Raw genomic sequence first — 18,984 nt, 5'->3', positions numbered from 1 at the left:
AAAGCACTGTGTCACATCTTGCACCAAGCACTGTGTCACACCTTGCACCAAGCACTGTGTCACGCCTTGCACCACGCACTGTGTCACACCTTGTACCAAGCACTGAGTCACATCTTGCACCAAGCACTGTGTCACACCTTGCACCACGCACTGTGTCACGCCTTGCACCTAGCACTGTGTCACGCCTTACACAAAGCACTGTGTCACACCTTGCACCAAGCACTGTGTCACATCTTGCACCAAGCACTGTGTCACGCCTTGCACCACGCACTGTGTCACGCCCTGAAACAAGCACTTTGTCACTCCTTGCACCACGCACTGTGTCAGGCACTGTGTCACGCCGTGCACTGTGTCAGGCACTGTGTCACACCTTGCACCAGCACTGTGTCATGCCTTGCACCACGCACTGTGTCACACCTTGTACCAAGCACTGAGTCACATCTTGCACCAAGCACTGTGTCACACCTTGCACCACGCACTGTGTCACGCCTTGCACCTAGCACTGTGTCACGCCTTACACAAAGCACTGTGTCACACCTTGCACCAAGCACTGTGTCACATCTTGCACCAAGCACTGTGTCACGCCTTGCACCACGCACTGTGTCACGCCCTGAAACAAGCACTTTGTCACTCCTTGCACCACGCACTGTGTCAGGCACTGTGTCACGCTGTGCACCACGTACTGTGTCATGCACTGTGTCACGCCTTGCACCACGAACTGAGTCAGGCACTGTGTCACGCCGTGCACCACGCACTGTGTCAGGCACTGTGTCACGCCGTGCACCACGAACTGAGTCAGGCACTGTGTCACGCCGTGCACCACGCACTGTGTCAGGCACTGTGTCACGCCGTGCACCACACACTGTGTCAGGCACTGTGTCAGGCACTGTGTCACGCCGTGCACCACACACTGTGTCAGGCACTGTGTCAGGCACTGTGTCACGCCGTGCACCACGCACTGTGTCAGGCACTGTGTCACGCTGTGCTCTTTGTCAGGCACTGTGTCACGACGTGCGCCACGCACTGTGTCAGGCACTGTGTCACGCCGTGAACCACGCACTGTGTCAGGCACTGTGTCACGCCGTGCACCACGCACTGAGTCAGGCACTGTGTCACGCCGTGCACCACACACTGTGTCAGGCACTGCGTCAGGCACTGTGTCACGCCTTGCACCACGCACTGTGTCAGGCACTGTGTCACGCCGTGCACCACGCACTGTGTCAGGCACTGTGTCACGCCGTGCACCACGCACTGAGTCAGGCACTGTGTCACGCCGTGCACCACGCACTGTGTCAGGCACTGTGTCACGCCGTGCACCACACACTGAGTCAGGCACTGTGTCACGCTGTGCACTTTGTCAGGCACTGTGTCACGACGTGCGCCACGCACTGTGTCAGGCACATTGTCACGTCGTGCACCACGCACTTTGTCAGGCACTGTGTCACGCCGTGCACTTTGTCAGGCACTGTGTCACGCCGTGCACCACGCACTGAGTCAGGCACTGTGTCACGCCGTACACCATGCACTGTGTCAGGCACTGTGTCACGCCGTGCACCACGCACTGTGTCAGGCACTGTGTCACGCCGTGAACCACGCACTGAGTCAGGCACTGTGTCACGCCGTGAACCACGCACTGTGTCAGGCACTGTAAGCTTTCTCTTGGACAAGCTCTAATTTCACAACAAAAATAATCTTATCTGTGTACTACGAGTTTATCGAATATTCAATATAAATATTCATGAGATGTTTTATTAACTCCATAAAATAAGGACGGCTAATCCTGAGATGGACCCAAACTAATAACACTAATATCCAAATAGTAATACAAGAGGCATTCTTGAGGAACAAAGCCATCAAGCTGGGGACAACTGGCTATCAATTTGCCAGTCCAAATATTCCTGTCACTGCGGTAGGTCGCGATGGAGCCCACACTGTCTTCCCCTTGTGTGAGAGACCCCGGGTACAAAGGGACATACCCTATCCCCGTTCACCCTCTCTATAGCTAGTTGAGTCGACACTTACAGCAAGTCGAAGCAAATTATTCATGTAGCCGAGCCTGCTGTGTGGGGGGAGAAACAGTAGATGAGTCGCACCGCGGGACGGTTGTCAAGAGTGCCGGGCTAGGGCGTGAAGGGAGAGTTAAATACCCTTTGCTTACACACACCTCTAGGTCACGTGATGTCAGAGGCTTAGAAACACTATACTCGTACATCTTCCATATACATAACTCTATTTGTAACCATACTTAACATGTGTGTTTACTTTCAGAAAAGCCTTGGAAAACCATGTTAAGTTCAGATCTTGTCCTCTGCCCCGTTATCTTAGATACCCTACCCACTCCACTGCAGGCGACACTAATGATGTCGGTGTACTTTATGTATGCGTGACGTATCGACTGTGTGCATCAGGTCATGGGATTCACGTTAAATACGTGAAAACGTCATTTCCAGGTTCAGACATTTACCACATGCATATTCAAATGTCCGGAAATAGTTTTCCTCGTGTGTTTTAAAGGTTTAGTACAGGTCTGACCATTAACGTGACATTGTCAGGTTATCGTATTCGATACATTTAACGACACTTGCATATATAAAAAATACATTACTTCACACTTCAGTTTATGTGTCTTGTAAAAAACACAACAACATACTGCAGCATTTTTTGTATTGCAGTAAAGCATAACTTATAGTCGAACAGGATGTAACGGTCACACTCACTAGAAATGAAACACGATTTGACAAATTCCCCTGACACGTTAACACTCTGTACACGTGGATCAATGATACGATCAACGAAGAGGCAACTACACATGACCTTGTCATTTACTTCTGGCACTGTTGAACAGATCGGATTCGTCACAGCCGTCTTAAACCTGTCAGCCGTGGCAGTAAACATGCGCAGGTACGCTCCACAGCTCATTCACCGGTCTGCTGTGATGTGGTCACGTGTTGTTCGATGTTTCGAGAAAGGAATTCCCGGGAGCAATCACATTGTGACATCATTATCACTTCTAACTGAACATCAGATTGAAACGCAAATGAATGACCTCTTAAACGATTTCTACACGAATAACGAGCAAAATTCAAAAGATAATTTGGTGAAGGATTTGCAAATAGCCATAAAACTGCTAAAGTATTAATTGAAATCTTGCCCAGGAAAAAATAACCAAGAAAACAATTTCCGTTTAGAAATATAATTAATTTCTATTGTAAATCGCTTACATGCCAATCGTAATTCATGAAATAGTATTGACAACATGACGTCCGGAACAAGGTAGAACATAGCATGACATAGTAGAGCATAGCAGGACATAGCAGAACAGCAGAACATAACAGAACATAGCAGATCATAGCAGAACATAGAGGAACATAGCAGAACATAGAAGAACATAGTAGAACATAGAGGTACATAGCAGAACATAGAAAAGCAGAGCATAACAGAACATAGCAGAACATAGTAGACCATAGCAGAACATAGCAGAACATAGAAAAGCAGAGCATAACAGAACATATCAGAACATAGTAGACCATAGCAGAACATAGTAGAACATAGAGGTACATAGCAGAACATAGAAAAGCATAGCAGAGCATAACAGAACATAGCAGAACATAGCAGATCATAGCAGAACATAGTAGAACATAGTAAAACATAGCAGAACATAGTAGAACAGCAAAACATAACAGAACATAGTAGAACATAGCAGAACATAGTAGAACATAGCAGAACATAGAGGAACATAACAGAACATAACAGAACATAGAAAAGCAGAGCATAACAGAACATAGCAGGCCATAGCAGAACATAGCAGAACATAGCAGAACAGAACATAAGATAGCAGAACATAGCAGACCATAGCAGAACATAGTAGAACATAGTAGAACATAGCAGAACATAGTAGAACATAGCAGATCATAGCAGTACATAGCAGAACATAGCAGAACATAGTAGACCATAGTAGAACATAGCAGAACATAGTAGAACATAGCAGAACAGAACATAACATAGCAGAACATAGCAGAACATAGAACGTTATATTCGGTGATAGTATTACTTAACGAGTCTATGTTTGAATCACTGGCCCATTAACAGGATAAATATGTCCTACACCTACTTTAACTGACTCTAGTATATTGTTGTTTACAACAGAATCGATAACTGTATGCATGGAGGGACCCCAGTCAAGGGCAGCCACAGGCTGGTGCTCCTGTCGGGTGCCTCGGGGGATGCAGACCTGTCTGAATATTTCACATTCCATCCCCAAAGCTCAGGGCTTGAGTCCCAGTTCACCTATAACCACTGGTAATTATGTTTCATGTTATTGAAGGAATTTTCTGTTGCACTAAACATTTCAAATTTGTTTTTCTATAATTATAAATTATCTAAACGTCCCCTTTCATCTTGTAAAGTACACTGATCATGTTTGGGAGTTTAGAAAGCCGCACTTCTGCTGTAACCGTACTTTTGTCGGAACATAACAACCAAATTATCTCCGATATCATATCTATATACTTTACGATATTACTGTATTTTTATTCGAATCCTCTTTAGTCACAGCTGACTTCGACACAGTAAACATGAACATTGTTCTTATTGTGATAGTGTTGGATACAGTAAACGAAAGGACTTCTCCATGAATGCGTTTAGGCAAATATACTAGACACTATTATCGCTAATATCGGGACACCGAGAGGGTGATTATTCAGAGTAAGTGAGTCTGGAGTAACAGCGCATTAAACACTTTTCCCGTTATGTTACCGGGATTCTGTCTGATGTGAGAGGAAAGTGAGTGAGTGTGTTTGGTTTAACGCCGGTTTTATCAGTAGTCCAGTTATATCACGACTTGTCAGCTTATTGTGGGAGGAAAGCCCGAAGTGATGTAGGTCTCAGACGTTTACAACTTTGGTGATACCCACGAGCACGGGTATGGTGCTGACAAACCTAGAAACATAATCGGGGCGAACCGGGATTCGAACCGCAGTCATAGGTTTCTGGCGTGCCCAAGGGACGCAACTCTGCACAGCGAATCGCAGTGCCTTAGACGACTGGGCCAATGACCAAAGATCCTGGGGATGTCCAAGGGACACAACACTGTACAACGAATTGTTGAACCTTACACGACTGAATTGTCAGTGCTCTTCCGTCGAGATACACCTCACAGGATGTCAGAATCACCTCAGTATAACACCGACCTACACCTCACAGGATGTCAGTATCACCTCAGTATAACACCGACCTACACCTCACAGGATGTCAGTATCACCTCAGTATAACACCGACCTACACCTCACAGGATGTCAGTATCACCTCAGTATAACACCGACCTACACCTCACAGGATGTCAGTATCACCTCAGTATAACACCGACCTACACCTCACAGGAAGTCAGAATCACCTCAGTATAACATCGACCTACACCTTACAGGATGTCAGTATCACCTCAGTATAACACCGACCGACACCTCACAGGATGTCAGAATCACCTCAGTATAACATCGACCTACACCTCACAGGATGTCAGTATCACTTATGTTTCGTCTTTATCTCAAACCATGATATCAAACACGTATTTCTCTTATATTTCACACACATATAGGACACATATATCATACACAGGCATACAGACTTACATCAGCTTATGTTTTTCTCGCAGACAATTTACTACCAATAGTAGAGAGTCACATTTGTGATTTAAGCCAGTTACTTCAGTCAAAGTTTCTTTGCATTAAGGCAACCACATTTGGTGAAAGGCTCTGGTCTGCAAGCACCACACATGATTGGTCTGTCAGCGCCTTGGACACTGTCTGGCTGGCTCCACTCGAGCTACTGGGACACTGTCTGGCTGGCTCCACTCGAGCTACTGGAACGCTGTCTGGCTGGCTCCACTCGAGCTACTGGAACACTATCTGGCTGGCTTCACTCGAGCTACTGGGACACTGTCTGGCTGGCTTCACTCAAGCTACTGGGACATTGTCTACTGGGACACTGTCTGGCTGGCTCCACTCGAGCTACTGGAACACTATCTGGCTGGCTCAACTCGTGCTACTGGAACGCTGTCTGGCTGGCTTCACTCGAGCTACTGGGACACTGTCTGGCTGGCTACACTCAAGCTACTGGGACACTGTCTACTGGGACACTGTCTGGCTGGCTTGCTCCACTCGAGCTACTGGGGCACTGTCTGGCTGGCTCCACTCGAGCTACTGGACGATGTCTGTCTGGCTCCACTCGAGCTACTGGACGCTGTCTGGCTGGCTCCACTCGAGCTACTGGGGCACTGTCTGCTGGCTCCACTCGAGCTACTGGGACACTGTCTGCTGGCTCCACTCGAGCTACTGGAACACTATCTGGCTGGCTACACTCGAGCTACTGGGACACTGTCTGGCTGGCTTGCTCCACTCGAGCTACTGGGGCACTGTCTGGCTGGCTCCACTCGAGCTACTGGGGCACTGTCTGCTGGCTCCAATCGAGCTACTGGGACACTGGCTGGCTGGCTCCACTCGATTAGTTGAATTCAGAGGTTGGAGACGCAGTGTTGTATGTAGATCATAACACTATCGTGGAACCCTGAACACAGAATTAATAATGTTCCCGTGTCCTCTTTTCACAAGCAGGCTTGACTGACGGTGGAGGTAAATAGGCCTATTGAAGTCTAAACTCATTGACAACAACAACAACTGTCAAACCTTAACCAGACGATTAAGACATAAAAGCCAGAGACGTTTAGTCTGGTGTTTGGTGCAAAATTAGTTCTGAGATCAACCCGGCGAACGTTAGTGTGTGGGGAAAGTAGAAGTTATATGCAGACTCACTGGAGTCCCGAAAACCCTAACGCTAACCCTAACCCTAACCCTAACCCTAACCCTAACCTAACCCTAACCCTAACCCTAACCCTAACCCTAACGCTTATCCTAACCCTCACCCTAACCCTAACGCTTACCCTAACCCTAACCCTCACCCTAACCCTAACCCTAGCCCTAGCCCTAACCCTAACCCTAACTCTAACGCTAACCCTAACGCTAACCCTAACCCTAACCCTAACCCTAACCCTAACTCTAACGCTAACGCTAACTCTAACCCTAACGCTAACCCTTACTGAAAGCAGCAGGGAAACAACAGCACAGCACCGGTTGCAAGCAGGGTTCATAAACCACGCCAGAAAATAACATTCCACTACTCCTGCAGGACGTCACCTTGTCAAGGTCGATATATCAATATATACTCTGCAAAAAGACGAAACTCAAACATGATTTTAGATATATGTTTTATTTATCATATAAAAATCAACAGATGGTAATCGATTTGTCAAATTAGCACACATCATTCTCACTGACCCACGTTCCATATAACACTCATGGAACAATAGAGTTTCAAGGTGAAGGTCATCTTTTCTCAATATCTTGTAGAGCCACCATTAGAGTCCACAACTGACTGGCATCGTTGTCAGATCAGAGCAGCAGAAGCAGTCAGATCCCGAATTGTGCCTTTGGGAATGTTCACCAACTCTGACTGCAGGGCTTGAGCCAAGTGTTGGAGATTCACTCCTTGTTGATGACGTGCTGGCAGTCGTTGATCCAGAGCATCCCATAAATGCTCAGTTGGTTTTAAATCTGGAGACCTAGAGGGCCTAGGCAGGACTGGATGTTGTGATTCCTTAAACGGGCTGTTGTCAGTCTTGCCGTGTACGGTCGGGCGTTGTCTTGTTGGAAAATGACGTTTGCTTGTTACATAATGGGAAGTATTAATGGCCGAAGAATCGCATCCGTGTAATGTTGTGCCTTTAAATTCCCTTGAATTTGCACCAAGTCTGTTCTACCAGTGTAGGAGATTGCCGCCCACATCATCACACTACCGCCACCGCAAAATCTGCCCACTTCCTGTATACAGTCCCGTGCATTACGTTTCCCGCGACGCCTGTAAACACAACGTATTCCATGCACATGGCGAGGCGTTAAACATGACTCGTCACCAAACTAAACGTGTCTCTATCGCAGTTGTGGCCATACTCTGTGAACTTGACATAATTGACATCGCAGCCGACGATGCAGGTCCGTCAAAAGGATCCCTCGAACTGGTCGTCCAGCGCGTTGTTTTGCGTGTTTCTCCATCGTTTCACTAAATGTCAGAAGTATCCACACAAATCAACCCCAATCAATGCAGAAATGACGAATGTATTCCTGGTTTTAATTTTGTACATGTATTGGCAACACACTGTCGTCAGATATTTACGATTTTACTACCTTTGCGGAATTTGTTTGCATATATATATATATATATATATATATATATATATATATATATATATATATCGTTGTGTTGATATATTAAATATACATCTCACTCGGATTTATAAACACACCACTGGTATTATTTGCTATATCAATACGTACATCACTCGTGATGATGATATATCTTAATATATGAAGAAATTTTCCTATGTCTCCCATAGAAGAAACGACGGTTATAAGCCGGTGACCTGATAGGTAAGGGAATGAAGGCACACGACCCAAGGAGTGAGTGAGTGAGTGAGTGAGTTTGGTTTAACACCGGTTTTAACAGTATTCGAGTTATATCGCGGTGTGTCAGCTTAACGTGGGAGGAAAGCAGGTCTGAGACGTTTACCACTTCGGTGAAACCCACGAGGACGGGTATGGTGCTGACAAATCTAGAACTGGGATTCGAACCCACAATCATAGGTTTCTGGCATGCCTAAGGGACGCAACCCTGCATAGCGAATCGCGGCGCCTTAGACGACTGGGTCACCCGTGCCCCCTGGACAGACAGAGAGACTCAGTACCACATTACTACAATCAAGGCCATTACTCATTAAGGAGATATGAGTAACAACGATTCAGTGTGAATAAGTAAATAATGACGTTTTTAAATAACAAAATAGAAACAAATTAACATTAAACGCCCTGTGTAGCAATTATGGGTGGGGTGTGTGGGGGGTGGGTGGGGAGCTGGTGGGAGGGGACACAACGCTGTTTACCGGGCATCTGTGTCAACTGTTGTGTACACAGCACCCCCTGGCTCGGCCGCCCACACACCGCCCACCCGTGCAGTCAGTCAGTCAGGTTTATTAATGTGTGTGTTATGTCAGATACGGGAACAACAACATATCTACACGGTAGTTGAGAACAAACACATTCATTTGTTATGTTCCTGTTCTTTGAGGACATGTAAGGTTAAAAGGTCAATTGTTATTATTCCGGGGCGATGCGCCGGCGTCCAACTACGCGACTTCGCCCTGTTGGGTATCCAGCAGTAAACACGCATCGTTGTATTGTTGTTACACAGCTGTCACCTTGGTCACGTCACAAAGATAAATTCCATGTATTTATGTTAGTGACGAACCCTTTTAAAGATGTATCTAATTGTTCAGATATATTCTCCAATCAATCTGATCCAATATGTAAACTTGTAAACAACTCGCCGATGAGATGCTGAGACATGAAGAAGTGCAGGAAGCCCTGTCGGTGTTTAATAACACGGAAATAATTGATCAAACATGTGGTCCAATCTTCTGTCATCATCATCCGACAGGTTTAATGCTCAACCTGAGAGAGTCAGTTTTCGTAAAGCAAAAACGATGACACAAAATGGTTCACAAGACCGATCAGAAAGTTTTTGAACAAATTCAATTCGATTAACACAGGTTTGTGGTATGGTGATCCGGATTAGCCACAAATGCTGATATCGTAAAGGGCGTGGCTTGCCTGGGTATGCGACTAATCAATCAATTTGATTGATAGACGGTGAAGGTGAGGTGACAGGTGGACGTCAATCAGATCATCCTGAGACGTAGGGACATGATGAGGTCAACAGTATATAGCCTATAATAGTTACAACACGATTAGGATTTATATGACATGAAACATGAACACATTACAATCTGGGCACAAGCATACTGTACGTACAACGGTGACTGATATTCTAAAACCACCAGCAGTTGAATAATCGCACGTACCCGTATTTCAAAGTTCGTATGAATAATCGTGGTTATTAATAACCAGAATATTTGAAAATACCCTAGTTGTGTAATTGTTACCCTCTAACTCCAGGACTGTCATTATCACTGAGTATCACATACAATGTCCGTGACGTCACTATCACATAGAGTATCCATGACGACAGCTAGGCCACGTCACGGAGGAGAGAGGTAGGTTCCTCTGGACCAGCCGAGAAATCGCCATCTTTGCGTCTGACGTAGTGCTGGCTCATTCGATATGTTAAATGTGGGCTTTCACTGGTACATCAGTTCACATGAGACTCGCCAAGCAGCATTAGAGTTCTTCAATGGCACAAAAGCTGGCAGTTTGTTTCCACAAGGATACAATATCTGTGATTTTACGTTCGTTCGCAAATGAATGACATACGCTACGAAAACTGTGTTTATGTTTTTGTTATATCTTTGATAACGAAAATAAAAGAATGAATGAATGTTATTTAACGCTGCAACTGGAATATTTCCATTGCATGTACTGCTAATATTATGTTGCCAAACTCGATACTGAATCCATGTTATAGGACATCAAACATGTGTATGCTACGTAAGAGCACGTTTTTACACAACATGATAAAACAAATTTCAACTCGGCTTAAGATAACCAATTCCTGAAGGAGAAGCAATGACGTCACAGCACCCACGTGACCAGCCCGCATGCACACTGCAGTTCGTGTGGTGTAGTTGCGTGAAGATGGCATCATGTACCATGTTTGACAAGGCAGGGCCCAGCCTCCAGATAGCTGTGTCTGCAGTGCCCATTGGCCACGCTGTCCGCCATATCGGGTGAAGATGCTAATTACCCTTAACACTGAGTTGACAAAGAATCGAAAACGGACCTTCCTGACTAGCACCAATAAATAAACATCTTGTCTCGCCAGGACGGCTCCCCTTACCACATGTGACGGCTGAGGTTATTGCAAAAGACGGGGTTGAAAGGGCCCTGAAAACATATATCCCGTTAATGCGAGCAGCAACGAAACTCAGGCTTGGTCTGCAAGAACTCCATGTATCGAATTAGCCACACCGGCGAACCTTTGCCCCTCTAAACTGTACGCTCGCCATATATTAGCCTATTCCTACCTAGGCAGTGTGATGTTGTTTGTGTTATCTTGTACGTCTTAGCTTTCGTTTTTATTTCCATTGTTGGAAAAGAAGTTGTCGAGGAATGTCGCCTGCAGCAGTGGGACCTACAGTGATACCTAGATGGCGGATGACAGAGGTGTGTTTTACCAACCAGCATACATCTGCAGCAAATTAATCATTCACGTGGGTTTCTCGGGTACTTGGGCTATTGCTTTCAGGATTTTTTCCCAGTGATTTATGTCATTGTCTTTCCAAAAGCAGAGGCTAGGTGGGGGATGACGTGGGATACAAGTAGTTAACACATGCTGAAGGTAAAGACGGGATTACAGCAGATAGCTGAGCTGTCTCGTGTTAACAAGACTTAAACTTGAGACGTTCAGGTGGTGCCCTGACATCGCCACGGACCAGGAAGCCCAAGGAGGAGGCAGTTTCCGTCACGTCACGGTACAAATCAAAGGGGTATCAATTTATCTTGCGCAAAGTTTCTTTCTCTTCCAATGAATATGTTTAGTAGGAATCATTTTCTAGGAATGGTTGTATCATTGTATGTCATTTTAACTCTTCTTGTTGAATGGTCTAACATGAATATTAACACAAAGTAACAAAGTAAAGTACATAAACTGAAAGGTTCAAACAAACATAAAACACATCAAAGATTCCAGAACATACAACAATATGCGCTCATTGCCTACCTTCCGTCCAGCTCTGTTATTATGAAGATTCATCAACGATCTGGCACTCTCTGCTATTTCCCGAGCATCCATAAATTTACGTGCTAATTTCAATCCGTATTTAATATCGGCACTACACCCGCCCCACTTCCACCCCTCGGGGGCGAGTTTACCGTCCATTTTGTCTTTATCACAGCTACAGTTAGTGAGGTTGCCAAGGCTGCACGACTGGGTGATGGCATACGTAACTCCCGCCGAACTTATTGCGTAACTGAAGGCAGCTTCACGACTTCCTGGAAAAGAAAGTGCATCATTATGGATCGAGTGAAGGTCAAGGTTATTTTGAAGACGTGCATCTGACCTTTGCTCCTGGTTACAGAATAACACACGTGGTGAGGTGAGATGGTATTTATATCTTATATGTTTGACAAAGAGTCATATACGTCCCCAGCACACAGATACAGCGTTTTGTAACCGACGTCACATATACAGCGTTTTGTACCCGACGTCACATATACAGCGTCACATGCCCGACGTCACAGATACAGCGTTATGTGCCCGATGTCATAGATACAGCGTTACGTGCCCGACGTCACTGATACAGCGTTACGTGCCCGACGTCACAGATACAGCGTTACGTGCCCGACGTCACTGATACAGCGTTACGTGCCCGACGTCTCCCAGCACACAGATTCAGCGTTATGTGCCCGACGTCACAGATACAGCGTTATATGCCTGACGTCACAGATACAGCGTTATGTGCCCGACGTCCACAGCCGCTTACATCAACATTAAACTACTGACCATAGTCAGAATATTGACGATTTAAATAACAACCCGCATGAATAAGTAATAAATAACTGATTTTAGTCAGAATACCCTACATTTAACCACAGTCGTCTTACGTAAATATTGAATTCCTATCCAAAGTCAGAATATCGTTTATTTTACAAACTGTCTGCTAACAGAAGTATAGAATTACTGACCTTAGCCACAAATATCGAAGATATAGCAATCCCCGTACATAAATAATAACTAACATCTTCGAACTATCGTAGATTTTGTATCGAGATTAGATATTTCTTTCAGCTCCAGCTACAAAACCAGATACTTTATTACATACAACCATGAGCCAGAATTATTCTTAGGAACACTTTGCAGCAATGTCATTTTTGTGATCGGGAATTTCGTTCTTTTCACAAGTCTGAAGCATAATTATTTTTTATGACAATTTTTGTCGGGGACAATTGAATGTTCACAGAAGAAACCCATCATCACTAAATTAAATAATAGACTTACAAATTCAATCTATATCTCAATGTCCACCCCCTCCCCCAGCTTTGTGGTAGAATGCTTCACCTTAATGAAACATACGAGTAGCATTGTGGTGGAAAAGGTTTATGGTAGAATATTTCACCTTCATAAAGCTTAAGACCAGCTTTGTGGTAGAATGCCCCACCTTAATAAAGCTTACAAACAGGTTTATGGTAAAATGATTCCCCAATATGCCAAGGAACAGCATTATGGAACAATACTTCACCTTAATAAAGCTTACGAACAGATTTATGGTAAAATGCTTCGCCTTAATAAAGCTGACAAACAGATTTATGGTAAAATGCTTCGCCTTAATAAATCTTACCAACAGATTTATGATAAAATGCTTCGCCTTAATAAAGCTTACGAACAGATATATGGTAAAATGCTTCACCTTAATAAATCTTACCAACAGATTTATGGTAAAATGATTCGCCTTAATATAGCTTACGAACAGATTTATGGTAAAATACTTCGCCTTAATAAAGCTTACGAACAGATTTATGGTAAAATGCTTCGCCTTAATAAATCTTACGAACAGATTTATGGTAAAATGCTTCGCCTTAATAAAGCTTACGAACAGATTTATGGTAAAATACTTCGCTTTAATAAACCTTATGAACAGATTTATGGTAAAATGCTTCACCTTAATAAATCTTACGAACAGATGTATGGTAAAATGCTTCGCCTAAATAAAGCTTAGGAACAGATTTATAGAAAAATGCTTCACCTTAATAAAGCTTACCAACATATTTATGGTAAAACGCTTCACCTTAATAAAGCTTACGAACAGATTTATGGTAAAATGCTTCACCTTAATAAAGCTTACAAACAGATTTATGGTAAAATGCTTCACCTTAATAAATCTTACGAACAGATTTATGGTAAAATGCTTCGCCTAAATAAAGCTTATGAACAGATTTATGGTAAAATGCTTCACCTTAATAAATCTAACGAACAGATTTATGGTAAAATGCTTCGCCTTAATAAATCTAACGAACAGATTTATGGTAAAATACTTCGCTTTAATAAATCTTACGAACAGATTTATGGTAAAATGCTTCGCCTTAATAAAGCTTACGAACAGGTTTAGGGTAGAATATTTCACCTTAATAAAGCTTACGAACAGGTCTGTGGTAAGATGATTCGTCTTAATGCTCTGGAACAGCTTTATGGTACATAAATTCACCTTAATAAAGCTAACTAAGAGGTATAGGGTAGAATATTTCACCTTAGTACATCTTACGAACAGCTTTGTGGTAAAATGCTTCATCTTAATAAAGCTTACGAAGAGGTTTATGGACGAAATTGTCACCTTAATAAAGCTTACAAACAGTTTTATGGTAAAATGCTTCACGCACTTCGCAGTATGCCAGCGTAAAATCACAATGTATGCTCCATGTCGACAAGACACATTACACATCAATCATAAATTTTATTTATTTTGTTACAAGGCATGAAATACGTTCTTCTATGATGACCATATTTCGTGATATCGTGAAAGCGATATTTGAATTAAAGCAAACCATTATTGACTGAGAGAGCGCTGTCCCTGCTATCTATTGACAAATTGTTGACCACATTTGTTACACATGAAATGATATGATAAATATGAAACCCATTCAAGTTTGCAGCTCCGTTATGTTGAAGTGTTGCGTTCTCGCTTTCTTAGTTCAAGCTTCTTTATTAAAAACACGTCCATTTATGTTGATTTTTAAGAAATGATACTTCATTTATCAAGTTGAAAAACATTTGTTGTCCTCTTTCAGCTACTTTAGCTACCTGCACGAGTACCCTACTTACATCAATGACCTTAAAAGTATTCTGTAAAGCCAAAGAACAAATACTCAAGTTTCTCGTCTACTAAGCGATTTCTTATTGCGACAACAGCAAAGATCGGTGACATATCGTGTCGGGTTAAGTGAGTGAGTGAGGTTAGTTTACGCCCATTGTATCAATCTGCCAGCAATATCACGGCGGAGAACATCAGAAATAGGCTTCACACATTGTATCCATGTGGGGAATTGAACCTGGGTCTTCAGCGTGACGAGCGAACGCTTCAACCACTAGGCTACCAAACTGCCTGTTGAGTTAAGACGTTATAGTAAAACACATTCAATAATCAAAATTATTATTCAATCTTTTACCAGAATTGCGAGTTAGTATTGATTTCTAATGCAGGGTATCCTTCTTCCTTCTCTCGTGTATTCAAATCCTACTTCTAAATCTCGAGTGGGCTCCGTAAGCCTAGATAAATGTTTATAGAAAACACTGTGCACAAAAGACGATCGTTCGGCGTTATTGGTGTAAACAGAAGCTGACCAGGGTGTCCTAGATGATACCATCCACACCTCACCACGTTGACCACCCATGGCATGCTGGGCAAGCCAAAGGTTCAACTCTCGCCACAAGAGCGATATACTCAATGCCTCCAGCAATATGTGAATGTAGATGCAAAGCTATCACACTATGGGCAACGTGGGTCCCAAGGCCAGCCCGAAACATGGACTTGTGCTTTACATGATATCCTAATCTTCACATGTCATTTGTCAGCGAGGGTGAGCCAGCTGTAGCCAGTTCGTGCTAATGTGTGTCTTATCTGCTGCTCCTCCGAAACAGCAAGGTGAAACGAATGTCCTGTGAAAGGTCATGTTGAGGTGATTAACTGAATGCCGGGATGGCATACAGGGGGTTTCTTTGTCAGACGAGGCAGTTTAGAGGCTGGATTAGCGGCTAAAGGGATTAACTATTAGACGGTTCAACATAGCGCAGTTACATATTTTACAATTTAAAGGTTTTGTACGATAAACCATGGAGCGCTGGAGTCAGGCTGAAATCATACTGAGTACATCTCTCTTTACAACACCAAATCTAGCCGTTTGTAAATCCAATATGCCATAACGACAGCGTGGCTATCTTTGCATGCAGTTTTGTCAATTTGATAAAAAAGAAAATTTGTAAAAAAAAAAATTCTTTTTTTTTTTGGAGGGGGGCAAGAAAGTCCTTATTGATGTATGTGAATCTGGATCCCGTGATAGATGATGATTATAATACGTAACGTGTGGGCTATGACTCTTGTAGTACTAGTTTGTTACTGTAGCATGGAGCAAATATGTAGGAATACATCGCATGTGATAAAGGTCATGGATTACCTGGTGATACGAACATGTAAATGTTCTCAGGCAGAAGAAAGAGCTTACAGTACACACAAGGGATTTAACAGTATTGACAGAAAATAAGCAATCTATCAATTTTACCATTGGTAACATTGGATCATGGCGATGCCAAGAGTGTCTGGGTTTGGTTCAAATTGTAAAGTCCATAAAGAATATATCAAGGCTGTAGGACATCGTGTCGAGGACAACAGCCTCTCCTCCCTGTGACGTTGGGAGGGACCTGGGACAATGTCCCAGCTAGGACAAAGGTGTCTAGGGGGAGGGGGGATTATTAAATCAATATTTTCACGTAGTTCATTCAGTTGGAAGGACCAGTCCACCGGTTGTCATATCACACTACACCATGGTTGGGCGACTTTGAATCGGGGGCAACTGCCAGGCGGACTAATGGATGGTCTTAGACAGGTCCCGAGAAGGATTCGAGCAGTTTGAAATGATCAAGTATTTCAAGTGTACAGTCCTTGTCTCGTTTTATCGCAGTGTGTGAGTAAATAAGGCTGTCTGCCGTCTGGGCATCTCCTGGAGGCTGAATGTTCTTTTGATTAGTCGAATTTACCTTTTTGCTTTAATCGAAGTAACCCAGATTCGGAAGGTATTTCCAGGTCATGATGTCACTGACTCACTGATGCACGGCGGAGATATATTGCCAGTATTGATACATTCTAAATACAACATTGTACATGTGTACGTAGAATGAGAGCGTCACGTTGAGCTGAAACAAGCTGTGATCAATGTAACTGTTTACGCCTCACATTTGGGGTGTGTTTGTGGTACAATAGTTTCTATGTTTGATGCTAGAAGTGTTGAAGGCAGTGACGTGGCTCCTAGAACAACACTATTCAGTTTACGTAAACGTCTAGACAGTTAATATGAACCATATGATTATGAAAATGAAGTTGTTTTTAATTACATCATTGTTTCATTATTTGTATTCAATTAAAAAAACCAACATAAAATATCCAGCAACAGTCAGAATATCGTAGATATTCCCAGGAAGAGACCCCGAAAACTGGCAGTATTTACATGATTCATGTCACTGCTTACATGAACTGTGTCTAGAAACCCTGTCAACATCCACGATACCCGATAAACTGTACAAATCCATTTACACAGACCACCATCTTGAAAATATTCAAATTAGAGAGTATGATATAAAAGAAGACTCGGGGCGCAAAGGCATAACGAAACGAAACTTGTAACATTATACAGTGGCAAAGACCGGGCCCTTGTTCCCACGTATGTTGGCGTCCCTAAATTTGTTTTCACCCCTCAATTATAGAAATGATCAGGACCACGTGACAGGGACTCCGGCCAGCTGACTAGCCCCGGGTTATAATGAGACCAGAGACTGGTGGTATATAAGAGAGATCGCTCAGCGGTTAGCGTAATCTTAAACTACATGAAACATATCATTCCCGGTTTTCGGCTGAAATTGCTATATTGTTGGTGATAAATTGATGGAACGTTTTTTTTCGTGCTTAACTAACTTCATTGATGCCCTCTCGGCACGCCAAACACTTGCATAGGTGTGAACACAGAGAGAACAGTTGTGTTTCAGGTAGCAGTTTGAAAGAGATAGTATTCAGATTATTTGTAAATCCCACTACATAACTACATAATCTTTCACTAAACGTCTGCGGCATAAAACATGCCTTCAGCTGTTACTGTTGCTATCAGTGGTACACTAACACTTTTAACTTTAAATTTTCCTGTATTTGAGTTATTTGTGTCCTGTAATTTAGGTTTGTGGCAGCGTTTCCTTGTTAATCAGCTCATTGCTCAGCTACTATAGCTTATACTAGTACTTTATACTAGTTACTTGCTTATATTACTTTATACTAGCTACTAGCTTATACTACTACTTTATACCAACTACTGACCGCCTCCGTGGTCTAGTGGTAGAGAGTCCGCCCGGAGAGCGGAAGGTCCGGGGTTCGATCCCCGGCCGCGCAATACCAAAAGACGTTAAAAGATGGTACTTGTTGTTACCCTGTCTGGCGCTCGGCATTAATGGGCTAAAACAAGGACTGGTCAGCTCGGAGTCAGTATACTGTGTCTGAGTATTCATGTTAAACTGCGGCATGGTACCTCAGTGAGCTGCACACACGTACAAGCACGTCGCTATATAAGTGCAATAATCTTGGACGCGACGTTAAACCCCATTTCACCTCACCTTATACCAACTACTAGCTTTAGACTACTACTTTATACTAGCTAATACTCCTTTATATTTGCTACTAGCTTATACTACTTTATATTAACTACTAGCTTATACTACTACTGTATCCAAACGTCTAGATTCTACTACTACTTAATACTAGCTACTAGCTTATAGTACTACTTGATATTAGCTACTAGCTTACACTACTTCTTTATACCAACTATTCCATTATACTACTACTTTATACTAGCTACTAGCTTATATTACTACTTTATACTAGCTACTAACTTACACTACTACTTTATACTAGCTACTAGCTTATACTACTACTGTATCCAAACTTCTAGATTCTACTACTACTTAATACTAGCTCCTAGCTTATACTACTACTTTATACTAGCTACTAACTTATACTACTTTATATTTGCTACTAGCTTACACTACTTCTTTATACCAACTATTACATTCTACTACTACTTAATACTAGCTACTAGCTTATACTACTTTATATTAGCTACTAGCTTATACTACTTTATATTAACTACTAGCTTATACTACTACTGTATCCAAACTTCT

General features: G+C 43.0%; 1 protein-coding gene across 4 annotated transcripts in view; it reads right to left on the bottom strand.

Moving 5' to 3' along the window:
* Window positions 1–18,984, bottom strand: part of LOC139445658 (protein Wnt-7b-like) — a 139,195-nt gene that overhangs the window by 21,131 nt on the left and 99,080 nt on the right. For all 4 annotated transcript variants that reach the window (XM_071226848.1, XM_071226846.1, XM_071226847.1 and 1 more), the window contains exon 3: window positions 11,779–12,050. In XM_071226848.1, the coding sequence (XP_071082949.1) occupies window positions 11,779–12,050 (272 nt within the window). The remainder of the gene's footprint in view (window positions 1–11,778; window positions 12,051–18,984) is intronic.

The sequence above is a fragment of the Haliotis cracherodii genome, unplaced genomic scaffold (genome assembly GCF_022045235.1).
Source record: "Haliotis cracherodii isolate W230 unplaced genomic scaffold, xgHalCrac1.p SCAF_6, whole genome shotgun sequence".
In the NCBI taxonomy this organism is placed as follows: Eukaryota; Metazoa; Mollusca; class Gastropoda; order Lepetellida; family Haliotidae; genus Haliotis; species Haliotis cracherodii.
This window is presented reverse-complemented; position numbering and strand designations above follow the sequence as displayed.